Source organism: Zingiber officinale, chromosome 8B, assembly GCF_018446385.1.
Source record: "Zingiber officinale cultivar Zhangliang chromosome 8B, Zo_v1.1, whole genome shotgun sequence".
NCBI lineage: Eukaryota > Viridiplantae > Streptophyta > Magnoliopsida > Zingiberales > Zingiberaceae > Zingiber > Zingiber officinale.
This window is the reverse complement of record NC_056001.1, coordinates 10,541,250-10,557,284: the sequence shown is the minus strand read 5'-3', so window position 1 is coordinate 10,557,284 and position 16,035 is coordinate 10,541,250. Positions and strand designations below refer to the sequence as shown.

Genomic DNA, 16,035 nt, shown 5'->3' with positions numbered 1-16,035 from the left:
TATGTCAAGCAGCAAGGTAATGATGTTCTTATAGTCACTCTTTATGTTGATGATCTAATTTTCACTGGAAGCAACAAGAAGATGATCGAAGAGTTCAAAAATAACATGACTCAAAAGTATGAAATGAGCGATATGGGTCTACTTCGACATTTCTTGGGCATGGGGATCTACCAAGAAGAAGATATAGTATTTATCTGCCAAAAGATATATGCAGAAAAGATTCTGAAGAAATTCAACATGCTGGGATGCAATCCTGTCTTTACACCACTCATTATGGGGGAGAAATTGAAAAAGGAAGATGGAGGAAAAGCAGCGGATGTCACTCATTACCGTAGCCTCATTGGTAATTTGTTATACCTCACAGCAACTAGACCTGATCTTATGTATGCTGCAAGTCTACTCTCAAGATTTATGCAGAGTCCGAGCCATTTTCATCTCGGTGCAGCAAAGCGCGTCTTACGATATGTTCAAGGGACAACCGATCTCGGTCTAAGCTTTCAAAAGAATCACGCACTTAACCTTGTCGGTTATTGTGACAGTGATCTTGGTGGATCCTTAGACGACATGAAAAGCACCTCAGGGTACTGTTTCTCTTTTGGTTCAGCAATATTCTCATGGTTGTCCAAGAAACAACAAAGTGTTGCACAATCGTCTGCGGAAGCCGAGTACATCTCAGCATCAGTAGCCACTTCACAAGCAATTTGGCTTCGAAGAATCTTAGCTGATCTCGGTCATCATCAGATTGAAGGAACTGTGCTATACTGCGATAACAAATCTGCAATCACTATGGCTAAGAACCCAGTTCACCACAGCCGAACTCGACATATAGCACTCAAGCATCATTTCATTCGACATGCAATTGAAGATAAAGAAATTCAACTTGAGTTCTGTCGATCTGAGGAGCAATTGTCTGACATCTTCACAAAAGCACTTCCGAGAGAAAGATTTGAACAGCTCCGAGCCAAACTTGGAATCCGACAACACATTAAGGGGGAGTGTTAAAGTTAATGTGTTGACCATCACTCTTCCATCGTACATGCAATTATTGTATGAATCAAAGAGCCACCTTGATAAGCTAAATGGTTACTTAGCATTTAAGCTTACTTACCCTCTAAGTTTAGCATTTAAGCTTACTTACCCTCTAAATTTAGCATTTAAGTTTACTTACCCTCTAAGTTTATTTCAAGTCTATATAAAGGCTTTGTAATCAAAAGTTTAGTATATAGAAAACAAAATATCTCTTTCTCCTCAAGAGTTCTACCAAAATTCTTCAATAATAACTTGTTGAGTTGATACAAATAATATTTGTCATCTACATTTTAAAAAATATAAAAAATTATCATTTTTATACAAAAGGTTAACATCTTAAATATGGAGAAATATTAAATCGAAAAAACCAAAATTGAGTTAGTAACATAAACAAACGCATTTGATAGGATAGTCTTATCATTCTCCGAGAAAACATATTTAGATATTTTCAAATTTAATTTTAAAAGAATGGTTTATTGATATTCTGCAAATAAATTATAGTTTTTATTAATTAAATTGACATACAGTCATACACATCGTATCTTATATGTTTATATTTTAATCGTATATATGAAGATAAATATTGTTAGTAACTTAATTTTATATCGAGGAATTAAAAAGCATGTATTGTCCATTTAATTATAATTAAGTTAATTCATTTTTCACGGACGATGAAAATAAAATTTGATATCAATTTCATTTTCCAATTTTAAAAAATATATAGGGAGTTATACTAATTATTTCACCCCCCAAAAAAATAAATAATACCCATTAAAAAATTCCAATTCAATTTAAGAGGTTTATTTTTTTCCCAAAAAATGTAGTTAATTTTTTTTTCATTCACGCGTAAGCTGATTCCCGCCATAAAATAATTCAATTTCCCGCCCATCTATTCGTGTTCTTCAACCAGGCCGCTTAAAAAAAAACCTAATACCCTCCCATCGCCTTCTGCATCTCTGCATCGGCTCCGAAATTAGACGGCGCGTCGAAATGGCGAATCGCGATGCTGACCTCGACCTCCTCCTCTCCCTCCGGGAAGAGAGGGTTTTGGAGACGCCGCCCGCTTCCCCATCTTCTAATCCGGCTCAACTTCCTGCAGGTGACTGATTGCCTCAAGGTCTCTTCATTCTTCTTCGTATCCTCTTCTGCTTTGTTGATGTCCGATTCGGTTATTTTAGCAGGCTACAACTCTGATGATGATTACCCGAGAAGGTCACGGACTGCTGACATGTCGGTTTTCCGGGATGTTGTCAAGGATTACCTCGATATGAATCCAGAGACGCTTGGTACAGGTCCCCCAAAAGCGATCCAGCCACGAACCTCCTCCGATGAAATCGTGGTTGATAAGTTCTCGGGACTTAGAATTAGGTAGAACTTAGAAGGAAAATGAAAACAAATGTATTTTAAGATTACACGCTCCTTGGTCCTACTTTTTTTTTTTCTTCTGATTGTTATGTATCTGGTTCTCAGGGAATCATTGGTAGATTCTATTGCACTTGCTAATCATTTCTCAGATGTTCGTTTTGTTCGCTTGCATACTATCAGGTGAGATGTTCGATGTAATGTTCGTTGGGAATTTGCAAAAAAAAAATGCCATGTTTTACCTTGTAGTTGCTCCCTTTCAGGAATTTGATTATGGGTGACAAACTTTCTGGATGCTGGGCTACGGTTGGTGTCTTAACCGAACCTGGAAGTCCTAAAGTGAGCTCAACTGGGAAGAACTACTGCATATGGAAAATGGGTTGCTTGAATGAGACGGATGTGTCAGTTTTCCTGTTCGGAGACGCATACACCGTGAGCTGCAAGGAGAAAGTTGGGATGGTATTTGCACTTTTTAATGCCTCAGTAAGGAGAGGAGCTGGGGTATGCCATAGACCGTCTTTGTTATGTTTATAAAAAATCATCACTAGGGATTGCTAACCTTGATCTACATTGTTTAGGCAAAAGAGTTCTATTTGAGTGTTTATTCAGCCAGTCAGATGCTAAAGATAGGGACCTCTGCTGATTATGGTATATGCAAAGGCAAAAGGAAAGATGGGGTGGCTTGCACCATGATCATAGATAAGTATGTTTTTGTCTCACTAATATCCTTTATTTTAATAGATGCATCCTTTATTATGTAGTTATATTTATGCATCTCGTGTTTGCCGTGAGTTGTGTAAAATACTCTATACATGCAATTATGGTGAGTTATTTCCTCATAAGCATTTCATAGTTTTTTGTAATGATCGTATCCTTATAAGAAATTGCAGTTGAAGTTGGGCTGCTATCAAATTTCACAAGCAGCAAGCCATGGTTAGATTAGCTAATGTGTAACATTAGATGAAATCGAGCTTATATTTTTTTTCTTGAAATCATAGTTCCAATGTTTAGTAAATTGTGATATTGCTTTGACTTTAATTGGGGGAAAACAATCAGAAACTGAATGAAATAATAAAAACTGGGATTTTCATTTAATAAATCACATTGGTTGAATTTGAGAAAATTCTTATTGGTGACAATAGTGGTTTTAATTATGAAAAGCGTATTGGTGATTATAGAAAAAGGAACCTCAATGGGGCCTATTGAGTTTGCATCATCTTTCTAGTTTAATATATGTTGCCTGGTTTAACTGTTGATGAAGTGATGGTGAAATCTTTGAACAACTTGTTTGGCTCTACTTTTCTCATTGTAGCCACTAGACACAAAGACCGGTTATCTTTAGTTGATGTCTATGTCTATGAACATTGAATTGAAATTATTGATATTGTGATTTATGATTTCTCGGACTATGATTTTTGAGGCCATTTAGTGAATTGTGATTTTGGATTTCTACAGATATCTTGGCATCTGGTTGTTAAGGTTCTACAAAATGCAATCTATTTTTCTTTGGAACATGAGAAATAAACATTGAATTGTTACAAGTGATTCACTCCATTATAATAATTACAACAAGAATATCTCTTCAAGTGAATTGTGCGTCAGGGCTTTCTTAGGTTCATTGTTGTACATTCTTATATAAATCGTGACTCTTCTTTTGTGCTTTTGACTTATTTTTTTAACTTTGTTTTTATCTTTCATTTTTCAGACGTAAAGGAACATATTGCAAATTCCATTCATCAGTAAGATTGATCAGTATATGTCAGTTTGTATTTAATAAAATTGTTTTACGAATCATTTGATTTATTCTATGTTTCTGTCTATCTATTAGAAAGCTTCACAACTGTATGCTACAAATCGCACTGAGCTTAGAGGCGGGTAAGCTACATCTTGTCCCTTGTATGGCATACTGTCGAGGGAAATTTTTCTCACAAGAAACACTTGTTATTCCATTTGCATTCTTTGTGACTACTTATATCAATGGCATCTCGTCTGAACAGTTTATGGTTTTATTGTTGTATTTGAAAAACAGGAATATACAAAATGCATTTAAGCTTCAATCAGAGGGAATTTATACAGTTGATCCTTTTGCTGTGAAATCAAGCTTGCGAAAGCCAGTGAAAGTAATGTCTATTGATGGACTAAAAAGAGCTTTGAGGTATGTACCATTCATTTAAAGGTCATCTAAATACTTCCTAGAAACATGCAAACTTATATTCGTGCAAATATTTAAAATTGATATATTCAGACTGCAATATCTCACATTATTAATTGCATTAACGCAACAGTAGTATACTCCCTGGTTCATCTTCCTAGTTCATACTAAATTTTTGACACATTGAGGGAAAATGATTTTTCTATCTATTCTAAACTATATTCACTCAAGTTGATAGGTTAGTTTTATAAGTTGTTATCTGAGAAGTGTATTGGTTTAAAATAAATCCTCCAGGTACTTTTTACCAGCTTCAAGTTTGTTCCTTCTATACAATGCAGTTATCTTACTATATCCTGTCGTGGTGATCTTAGAAGACAGGGCTCCTGTCATTGTTTCACTTTGTTTTAGAGTTCACTATTTGGTACAATTGTGCTAGTGTAATATGGATCTATGTCAGTTAAAGTGAACGTTGGGAAATATCTTGATAAACAACAGATTGTTTTTTTTTAAAAAAAAATGCATGGTGAAGATTTCATAATGCAATACGAACCATATGTTAGACTCAGGTGCTTCAAAGCTTCCAACACCAAAGAGGTGCATCAACTCTACCTCGACAAAGACCAAACAAGTTTAACAGCAGGATAGAATCACATTAGGTTGTGCATATCTCGGCTTTAACCCATTATCAGTGTTTCTATTAACATCAATAAGATTATCCATTGTTTGTTTGAAGGTTTGCTTAATATCCCAGTTGCCTACCCTTAAAGTGGTTTTACTTTACCACTATTTAGTACGTTGGAAGAGATTTCCATTAGCAGAAAACACGAGCTAATTACCAATATCATAGATCCGATTGAAATGATTGTGACATGCTGTGAAGGAGGGCAATTTTTTTTTTTTAAATTACAGTTTCAGATCAGGATCTATCATTGCCAATCACTCTCAGTTAGTGAAGTCTATCTTGGAAGAATCTTTATACTTGTATCAACTATGACATAGTTTTTTTGCTGTCCAGTAAAGCGGATAAAGTAACCACAAGCAGCCACTCTCAAGGAATAAGGTTTCTCACGCAAGTCACTGGTATGCTATTGTCATAGTTGCACTCACTGTTGCTCAGTGCTGGAACATTAGATTCTCAAACTTATTGAAGCTTTTTTATTTGCATTGACTAGCAAAGCAGGAACCAAAGAATTCAAGCAAAGCAGCATCCGTATGTCAAAATTCAAACAAGTATAGCACTGAGAAAAGGTGATAGCGCCTTTTAGACTATACAAACGTCACTGGTCAAATATTCAGTTCACGGTGGTGACTTGTGAATCGATTTTGATTTTATTTTTGCTAGGTCATCATTAACAAAGGGAAAAATATCAACAACTACGCAAAACGAGCCACAGGCCAAGAAGAAGAAAGTTGATCATGCTGCTCAGAATATGATTGAACTCGATATTATTAGCTCGGACGAAGAACTATGACAAGTCATGGAGGGTTTGAACAAGTTCTACAGCTCAACTACCAGCTAAAAACACAAGCGGGCGTGTTTGGCAGAAAAATGCGAATGACCGTCGAGTCATTTCGAGCCAGATATCGCGACACTAGGTTATAAGTTGAGGGGGTGAAGTCGGGAGTCACCTTATAGTTATTTGTTTCCTTTTTTTTAAAAATATTTTTTGGTTTTTGGTCGAAGCTTTGGTTCTTTATCTTGGGAAATTTGTAGATGAACGTGATATGATGATACATGTACTGAAGAAAATATAATATTTGAGAAAAGTTTAGGGTGTGTTTGATTTGTATTTTTTTATTTTCTAAAAAATCTATATTTGATAGAAAATAGAAAATCTTTATTTATTCAGAAAATATTATCTATTTTTTAAAAAATTAGCCTTAAATAATACAAATTAAACATCATTTTTAAGAAATACGGGCCCTTAAATTTTTTTGTTATAAAATAAATTTTCAAATTCATTTTTCATCTTAATCCATGTTACTTAGTCTCTTAATAAGAGCATCTGTAATGGTTTGACATGGCATATTGGCATGTATGAGGAGGAAGCTCTTTTTTTTTGTTTTTTTGGCAAGGAGTGGCTCCCTATTTAGGAAATCTCTCCTTGCTTTTTTTTTTAAAAGATGGAAATAATAAAATATTTAAAAAATATATTATTGAACTTTAAAATTTTTAATTGATTGAAAAGTACGATTTTTTTTGACAGTGCCGGATATGACATTTAGGGCGCTTTTGGAAGAGCTCCCATCCGAATGACCAGCCTTGGTAATTTTATATTTTTAATTTATTATCATTATTATTTTACGTAGCATAGTGATATGAAACTCACATTTTTTTTTTGTATTTTTATTTTATCAAGATTCAATTCAATTGTAGGCTTTAGTATTTGCAGCTGTTTGAATCGGCCGGTTGAAGACCTTGAGAGAACCAAAAATCAGCCGATCCAGATTAAACCCAGTCAGTTAGCTAACACAGTTTGGATAATCGTCCAGTACTGTTACAGGACCGTAAACTAGATATGAAAAGCTTTTTAAAATTTTCTTTCTTAATAATATTTAATAGTAAGATCAATATTTAAAATTGATCTTTTTAAAGTTATTAGATTTATTAAAGATGAATAATATCATAATATATTTTTTAATAATTTTAAACTAACTTTGGGAGATCAGTTTCAATATCTTACATTCCATAAAATAACCGATTATATTAATCCCTTACGTAAAGAAATATAAATTACAGGATTAATTTACAACCAACCTCAACCGCTAAGTAATTAAAGATAAACAGCCATAAAGTAAATAGTCATGAACGAGTTTGAAGATAAACAGCCATCATTCGAAGGCCCATGGATTCTCCCTTCGGACCTCTTCCTCTTCTTCTGGAGTAAAGTCATCTTTGATGTTGAATGTTTTGCGGATTTCTTCTGGGGTCTTTCCCTTTATCATATCGACCACAGTTTGACAAGTCAAATCCAGAAGCCCTTTTATATTCAGGTAGTTTGCAGCCTGAGAAATACAGAACACGAACACGATTAGCAAAAAAATAAAAAAACCTTGCAAATAGACAATTCAAATTAAGTGTTACTCGGTGACCTACTCAAACGGGAGAGAAAAAAATTCGGCAAAGATTACATAAGAGATCTCAAAGCACTAAACAACCATGTATTTGTTTCTTCACATGGATCGAAATAAGCAATCAAAGCCAGACTTTTTGCATGCTATATGAACAAGAACCAAGGAGGCGAATGTCAACATTCATAGAAGGCAAAAGATTTCATACTGGTTTATTCCATCTCCAAATCCCATCAGGCGGAACTCTAACTGCAATTTTACCTCATTTGTCTTACGAGTGACGCTTGAAAATTGTCTCTCCAAATTGACAAACATTGGATTCTAAAATAATTTTATTCTCATCTTATACATCTGCATTCGTATGTGTGAGTCATATGAAAAAATAATTTCATGTCATTAACCCGAAACTATTCCAAGTTAGTGAAACCAAACAGAACTGAACCAAGCATCCAAACTACCATTTCATCCTTACTTTCATTCTATCACACACCATTCAAGATCTATCCTGTAATACCAAAAGCTCGTACATCACTGTTGATTCATCATCTCCAAGTGAGACCAGAAGCATGCTCTGAACAGTCCCACAACTTGACAAGCATGAATTAGTGGAAGACTAATGAGATGTTGGACATCAATGAATAAAACAGTCGCTAATATAGCTGGCAAATAAACCAATGATGGCATACACCTATCATGCATCATCCAAAGAGGTCCATATTGATAAAAATGGTAAATTCACCTGAATACTTTTTGGCGGAAACGCTTCACATTTCCTTTTCTTCCATTAATTAGAGCAGGAGACGGATAAAATAATTGGTAGGCATTCTATCTTTGCATTGAGTGTGAATATACTTAACTTTAGTACTCCTTTTCTACAGGGGGATGTGGCATTTTACTATGATTGATTCTCACAAGTTACAATTTTCATTGATTCCCCATCAAATGCATTATGTTTGAAGTTTTAAAATGGTCTGTGCAAGAGGTTGCAAACCATCCACTGCAAAATGTGCATGTCACATGTGAGCATACATGCTCAGACATATGCTGAAAAACTATTAAAATTTATCTATATTTAAGAAGAATACTTTATATATATATACTTGCATTCCTTATCTAGAGGCTCAATTTTTTCTTCTCTAGATTCATTTTCAAGATTACATATTCATAAAGCCATAACTACTCATTGGAATAAAGATTAAAGTTCAAAGAATGTCCCTACAGCAATGTATATAGAAGGTAGGAAAGTGCAAGTAATAAATCTGCACAAAATATCATATTTACTTACAGTTTCACAATAGTGGTCTCATTCTCGTATAAATCTTAAGCTACGGATCCATGTTGGTCCCTTTCTCGTGTTGGTGTAATATCCCTTGGGTCAAGATTGACCAGGTTGACTAGGCTTGAGTTGGTTCAAGCCTGAGTCTTGATGTTTGGGTTTTGATGTTTGAGAATACATGGAGATTACGGATGCAATCATCCGATTGGAGAGATTGCTGATACAATTCCCCTCTGGTCAAGGTTGATCAGTTAGATGTGAAGAATAGTCAAGTAGGTCAAAGGGTTGACCGGATACTTGACTGGGAAAGTCCTAACTGGAGGTTAGACAGTTGAAAGTTCTAGTGAGTGAAGTCAGGCAGTTAGGAAATCCTGGTGAGTGAAGCTAGGTGAAAATCCTAATGAGTAAAACTAGTTGAAAGTCCAAGTGAGTGAAGTCGGGCAGTGAGAAAATCCTGGTGAGTGAAGCCAGGTGAAAATCTTAATAAGTGAAGATAGGTGAAAGTCCTGGTGAGTGAAGCCAGACAGATGAGAAGTCCTAGTGAGTGAAGCCAGGCACGAGAAAATCTAGATGGATCAAGGGTGACGGGACATCTAGTGAAAGTCCAAGTAGGTCAAAGGATTGACCGGATACTTGGCATAAGAAAATTCAGATGGGTCAAGGGAGACCGAACATTTGGTAGAAGTCCAAGTAGGTCAAAAAATTGACCGGATACTTGGCACGAGGAAATCCAGATGAGTCAAGGGTGATCGGACATTTGATGGAAGTTCAAGTGGGTCAAGGTTGACCGGACACTTGACACGAGGAGACAAATCCAAATGAGTCAAAGGGAGTGACCAGACACTTGGTGAAGGAGACCTAACATGTCAAGGTTGACCGGATGCTAGGCATAAGGTTCCAACAGGTCACGGTTGAACGGATGTTGGGTCTGGGAACCTTGGACTTGATTTAGGCAAGTCAAAGGTGGGCCAATTGATCAACCGATCGATTGAACCGTAGTCCAATCGATCAGTTGATCGATTGGATGTGTGTCGCAAAGAAGGTTTGGCCCAATCGATCGGTCGATCGATTGGGAGCAATTGTCGCGAGCATAGAACCTTTCCTAATCGATTAGTCGATCGATTCAGCCATTTCTAGAGAGCACAGAGGCGCTCTGAATCGATCAACCGATCGATTCAAAGCCTCCCCAATCGATTGAGAGTCATTCAATCGATTGGGATTCGACCGCTGCGCAGGTTTAAAACTGTTGCGAGCGATTTCTTCGACACAGTTTCGAGCGCTTCTTCCCCGATCTTCACGATCTGTTCTACACTGAGCTCACTGACACATACTAGATCTTGGAGGCTTAGAGAGAAGTGTTGTTGCACTTCCAAGCAAGTCAAGAGGTGTATTTAAGCAAGAAGAAAAGCAAGCTAGGGTTTCTACCGTGTAAATCTTGTAAGATTTGATATTGTGTTAGCTTGTATTTTGTTTTTCTTATTTATCTTTGTGTGTGAGCTTGTACAAGACTTCTCCGCCTTCGGTAGTTACCGTAAAGGAGTGTTTTCATAATGGATGAGTGAGTGAGGGTTGGATCCTTAGATTAGTCACCTCTTCTTGAGGTGAATACCAAGTAAATCCCATGTGTTAGCGTTGTAAGTTTGTTTCTTGTTCATTCCGCTGCACATTATCATCAAGAAGCAAGTAACGAGACGCGCGACGAGCTATTCACCTTCCCTTCTAGCACCAAAACGACCCTAACATCTCGATCTTTATAAGCTTTATTAAAACACTTGCATAAACAGAATTAAGAAGCTAATTAAAAATAGAAAGAGGCGCCGGGGTTTACTTGATTTGCAATCAGAAAATTGTTAATCCAAGACGTTGAAAGCTCATTAAAGTCTCCTTCAGACGGAGAAGCCTCTTACAGTAGTTGAAGCACAGAATTACAAAGCTAAATAGGAAAATAATTGATTATAAGTGTTTTGTTTAGCTTCTGTGATCAGGGTTATATTTATAGCCCTCATCGGGGCGCCTGGGCGTGGATAAAATTTTATCCAGGTCACAACGGATTGCGACACATTAAGTTTCGATAAACTTTCTGGTCTGAGCGTTCAGGAGGGTTCCGGGCGCCTGGACGATGTTGATACGACTCTTGATGGGCGAGGCACCTCGGGGGCGCTTAGGTGATTCGGGCACTCGAACTGTCCATGCGCTTGGACTTAGTCTAGGCGCCCAGACCGAAGTCAACTTCTCTGTTGACTTTTTGGTCCGGGCTCTTGCTCCGGCTTCGCTCACTTGGGTGATTTCAGCCATCCGGAATAGGAATCACCCGAACTTATTTTTCGGCCTTCTCGAGCAACCTTTCGCTCTGGCTTCTCGTCCCTCGGAATCGTCATGCGCTTTCTTCTTGTCCTCTAGCGTACTCTTCCATAGCGCCTCGTCCTTCAGACGCACCGAGCCTATGGACTCTCTTCCGTGCTGTCTTTCTCGCTAGCTGCGTTTTTTCCTTAACTTCCTATGCTCTTAAGCTTCTGCACACTTAGACACAAGGATCAAACCGCAACAGGACCTAACTTGACTTGGTTGATCATATCAAAACTACCACAGGATACTTACAATCCCAACTAAAAAATGTCAAGTTTTTCAAATAACTCTATGGTACTAACAGATAAAAGTTCAAATTCAATACAATAAATATTTGGCATAAAGTAATATATTATAAGAGCTAGAATTCTAACCTGGTGCCAAGACTTACGAGCCAAGGGTAAATCATAGGTAGACAATTTCTATGGGGCATGAACCTCTCAAAAGATAACGGAGGCGTGCAAAGGTTTTCTAAGGCCAGATGGAGATTGGCCCTCGATGGAATGGCAAAAGGAAACTTGACTATAAGACATCGAGCAAGGACAAAAGTCGGCCTTAGTGATCCGAAAGTACCGAGTGGAAGGGCCGTTGCTCAATGGATAAAAGTTATTCTAGGGATAACATGCTGATCTTCCCCAAGAGTTCACATCAACTAGAAGATTTGACACCTCGATGTCGGCTCTTCGCCACATGGGGCTGATGGTGAACCACAAGCCGTACTATAGCAACCACATAATTGTAGCTATCAAAAAAGCATTTCAAGTGCATTGTAGACAAAACTTGCACGCCATCCGTGAGAAATAATTCTAATCCCTCAAGAACTATTAAACTTCATAAGGAGTCAAAATGAAAAAAGCAAAAAAAAAGTAGATATATAAGGTCATTGCTTTCACTTCTCCATAACCTATCTGATGCAGTCATTCTCATTCATCAAATTAACTGTTTCTAACGAAATCTATTTATTTAGATGCTATATTAAACATAAACAGCATATAACCAAGATAAATTTCCTAAATCATTACTGCAAGACTGCATGAGACGTATTTAACAATTAGTAGATCCTTTCTCTCATGGCTAATCAAGATATTATGTAGTTTTGTATCATATATGATCCATTTATCTGATAATTAATGGGCTTCAAACAACTATTTTCATCAAAGGACTGCGTATTAAACTAATCCTTTGTGTATAGTCTCTTCCTGCAGACAACAGAAATCAAGATAATAAGCATATACAAACCTAAATAACAGAGATACATCTCCGAGTCATCAATCAAATCTGTAAGTCTATAAGTAACACTTATCCATCAATGAATGCAAGCAGAAATGAATGGAAGCAGAAGAAGCAACGAGAGAGAAAGCCTTCAGCTATCTCACCAGTATGAGATCGAATAGGGTCGCCTGATCGACCTTGACAAACTCGGCATCCCATGACTTGAGTTCTTCCTCAGCGAGCCGCGAATCATCATCAGATGAGTTCGAGGCAGTGGTGGCGTCGTCGTCGACGTGCTTCTCGCAATACTCGATGACTTGGAGAAGGATATCGGAGGTGACATTTGGAAGAGGGATGGCGCTGTCGGCGCAGTCGTCCTCGATCAAGTTCTTGATGGTCTGCGATTTCATGGCAACCACCTCGTCGACCACGAATAGCTCACCGTCGGAGCTCCTCAGAGTAACAACCTTTTTGAAGCGGATTTCTTCGAGGGTCATTCCCTTCGTCTTATCGGCCACAGTTTGGAAAGTCAAATCCAGAAGCCCTTTTATATACAGGTAATCTGCAGCCTGAGAAATACAGAACACGATTAATAAAGGAACAAACAGAGAGCAAATAGACAATTCAAATTGGCTGTTACTCGGTGAGATTTGGGAGAAAAAAATTCAGCAAAGGTTATATAGGGGATCTTAAAACACTAAACAGTCAGGTATTTGTTTCTTCACATGGATCGAAATAAACAATCAAAGCCAGAGTTTTTGCATGCTATATGAACCAAGGAGAAGAAAGCCAAAATTCATAGAAGGCAAAAGATCCCATACTGGTTTATTCCATCTGCACATCCCATCTGGCGGAACTCTTACAGCAATTTTACCTCATTTGTCTTACAAGTAATGCTTGGAAATTGTCTCTCCAAATTGACAAACATTGGATTTAAAATAATTTTATTCTCATATTATACATCTACATTTTGTGTGTGCAAATACAAGAATGAAGGCATATCCCACTAGATGGGATCATTCGTATGTGTGAATCCAAACTACCATTTCATCAATACTTCCATTCTATTACACGCCATTGGAGATCCATCTTGTAATACCAAAAGCTCCTACATCACTGTCGATTCATCATCTCCAAGTGAGACCAGATGCATGCTATGAACAGTCCCACAACTGGGCAAGCATGAATTAATGGAGCAGCAGAAGACTAATAAGATGTTGGACATCAATGAAAAACCTGTAGTAAAGCAATTATGACATACACTATCATACAACATCCAAAGAGGTCCATATTGATAAAAATGGTAAATTCACCTGAATTTTTTTGGCCATATCCTTTTCTTCCATTAAGGAGACGGATAAAATAATTGGTAGCCATTCTATCTTTGCATTGAATGTGAATATACTTAACTTTACTACTGCTTTTCTACAGGGAGATGTGGCATTTTACTATGTTTTGATTCTCATTAGTAAGCTAATCAGGCAGTCATAATTATTGCTTACTATTCACAAACAATTGTTCGACATTTATTCTTATCCAGAGGCTCTCTCTCTCTCTCTTTTTTCTAGATTGATTTTCAAGATTACATATTCATAAAGCCATAACTGTTCATTGGGATGAAGATTAAAGTTCAAAGAATGTCAATATAGGAATATGTTAAATATAGAAGGTAGGAAAGTGCAAGTTATAAATCTGCTTAATACACACAAAATATCATATTTGATTACACTTTCACAATAGTAGTCTCATTCTCATATAAATCTTAAACTATGAGTCCCAACTAAAAAATGTCAAGTATTTCAAAATCACTCCATGGCACTAATAGATAAGAAGTTCAAATTCAATACAACAAATATTTGGCCTAAAGTAACAAATGGTGAACCAGTAGCCGTACTGTATCGACTACATGATTTTAGCTATCAAAAAGTATTTCAGGTGCTCATGCTATGTGCATTGTACACAAAAGTTGAATGGAATCCTTAAGAAAGAATTCTAATCCCACAAGAGCTATTAAACATCTTAAGGAGTCAAAGTAAAAAAAGTAGATATATAAGGCCATTGCTTTTGCTTCTCCATAACCTATCTGATGCAGTCTTTCTCATTCATCAAATTAACTGTTTTTAACCAAATCTATTTTATTTAGATGCTATATTAAACATAAACAGCATATAACCAAGATAAATTTCCTGCATCATCACTGCAAAACATGCATGAAATGCATCAAAAAGATTAGTAGATCTTTTCTCTCATGGCTAATCAAGATATTATGTAGCCATGTATCATATATGATTAGCCGGCGTGAAAATGACTCACTAGGTGTCTGACCTCCAATTGCAAAGGGCGTTGCGTCAATCTCCTTTGATTTACCCCCTTCAAGAATATGTGGATCAGCTCTATAGGAGTCGCTAAGATGACGACTTCACTTTTTTGCTACAATATTTCATATATGTTTATTTATTTGATAATTCCTGTACTTATATTTACCTCTCTCTATATTCATAGGCCGATACTAGGGAGGCCGTTAATGTAACGGATTTTTTAATTTATCTTATAATTAATGCGCTTGCTGATCTCACGTAGATAAGGTAAGCCTGTAAGGTTGGGTTGATGTTGTATAATTAATGCGCTTCAAACAACTATTTCCATCAAAGGACTGTCTATTAAAATAATCCTTTGCAAATTAAATAGTCTCTTCCCGCGGACGACAGAAATCAAGATAGTAAGTATATGCAAACCTAAATAACAGAGATACATCTCCGTGTTCATCAATCAAATCTGTTAGTCTACAAGCAACACGTATCCATCAATGAATGCAAGAAGAAGAAGCAAAGGAGAGGGAAAACATTCAGCTATCTCACCAGACAGAGTTGGAATAGGATCGCCTTATTGACCTTGACAAACTTGGCATCCCAGGACTTGAGTTCTTCGTCAGCTAGCCGTGAGTCGCCATCAGATGACGAGTCGACGTGCTTCTTGCAATACTCGATGACTTCCGGGAGGATCTTGGAGGTGACGTTTGGAAGAGGGATGGTGTTGTCGGGGCAGTCCTCGATCACGTGCTTGATGATCTGCGATACCGTGGCGACCGCCTCGTCGACCTCGAAAACCTCACCATCGGAGCTCCTCAGCGTGATCGTCTTCGCCATGGGACTAGGGCTGCAAACGAATCAAGCCGGCTCGCGAGCTTTTCGAGCCGGCTCGAAAAATATTCGATTCGTATTCGAATTTATCGAATTCGAGCCGAACTCGAACATGTTCGAACTTTTTTTCGAGCCGAACTCGAACCCAAATTATATTGTTCGAGCCGCTCGCGAGCCGCTCACGAGCCTTAATATTTATTAATATAAGTTAAATATATATTAAATAAATAAATTTCGAGCCTTTCGAACCTATTTTCGAGTAATAATTCGAATAGTTGGCGAACATGTTCGAATATTTCGAGCCGAATTCGAACCCGAACCCTAATTCGAACCGAACTCGAACCAAACATTTTAAAATTTTCGAGCTTCGAATCGAGCTCGAACTCGAATATACCTATTTCGAGCCGAATTCGAGCCTTAAATTTTTCAGCATATTCGGCTCGATT

At 37.2% G+C, this 16,035-nt stretch overlaps 2 protein-coding genes across 4 annotated transcripts; one reads left to right on the top strand and one right to left on the bottom strand.

Annotated features, from left to right (window-relative positions):
- Positions 1-1,936: 1,936 nt before the first annotated feature.
- Positions 1,937-6,310, top strand: LOC122017915 (protein MCM10 homolog). 3 transcript variants are annotated; one of them, XM_042575633.1, is made up of 11 exons: positions 1,937-2,128; positions 2,211-2,397; positions 2,500-2,574; positions 2,655-2,892; positions 2,970-3,094; positions 4,097-4,130; positions 4,220-4,266; positions 4,421-4,546; positions 5,559-5,623; positions 5,716-5,791; positions 5,886-6,310. In XM_042575633.1, the coding sequence occupies exons 1-11, from the start codon at positions 2,020-2,022 to the stop codon at positions 6,013-6,015; spliced, it is 1,212 nt and encodes a 403-aa protein (XP_042431567.1). In that variant the 5' UTR covers positions 1,937-2,019; the 3' UTR covers positions 6,016-6,310. The 3 variants fall into 3 exon arrangements, with proteins under 3 accessions (XP_042431567.1, XP_042431569.1, XP_042431568.1); XM_042575635.1 differs by having other exon boundaries at positions 1,940-2,128; positions 5,724-5,791; positions 5,886-6,027; XM_042575634.1 differs by having other exon boundaries at positions 1,940-2,128; positions 5,721-5,791; positions 5,886-6,027.
- A 1,048-nt stretch (positions 6,311-7,358) lies between these two features.
- Positions 7,359-15,607, bottom strand: LOC122013494 (SKP1-like protein 1). Its single transcript, XM_042569772.1, has 3 exons — positions 15,308-15,607; positions 12,614-13,018; positions 7,359-7,549 (listed from the first exon to the last, which is right to left on the bottom strand). The coding sequence occupies exons 1-3, from the start codon at positions 15,593-15,595 to the stop codon at positions 7,376-7,378; spliced, it is 867 nt and encodes a 288-aa protein (XP_042425706.1). The 5' UTR covers positions 15,596-15,607; the 3' UTR covers positions 7,359-7,375.
- Between the last annotated feature and the right edge of the window lie 428 nt (positions 15,608-16,035).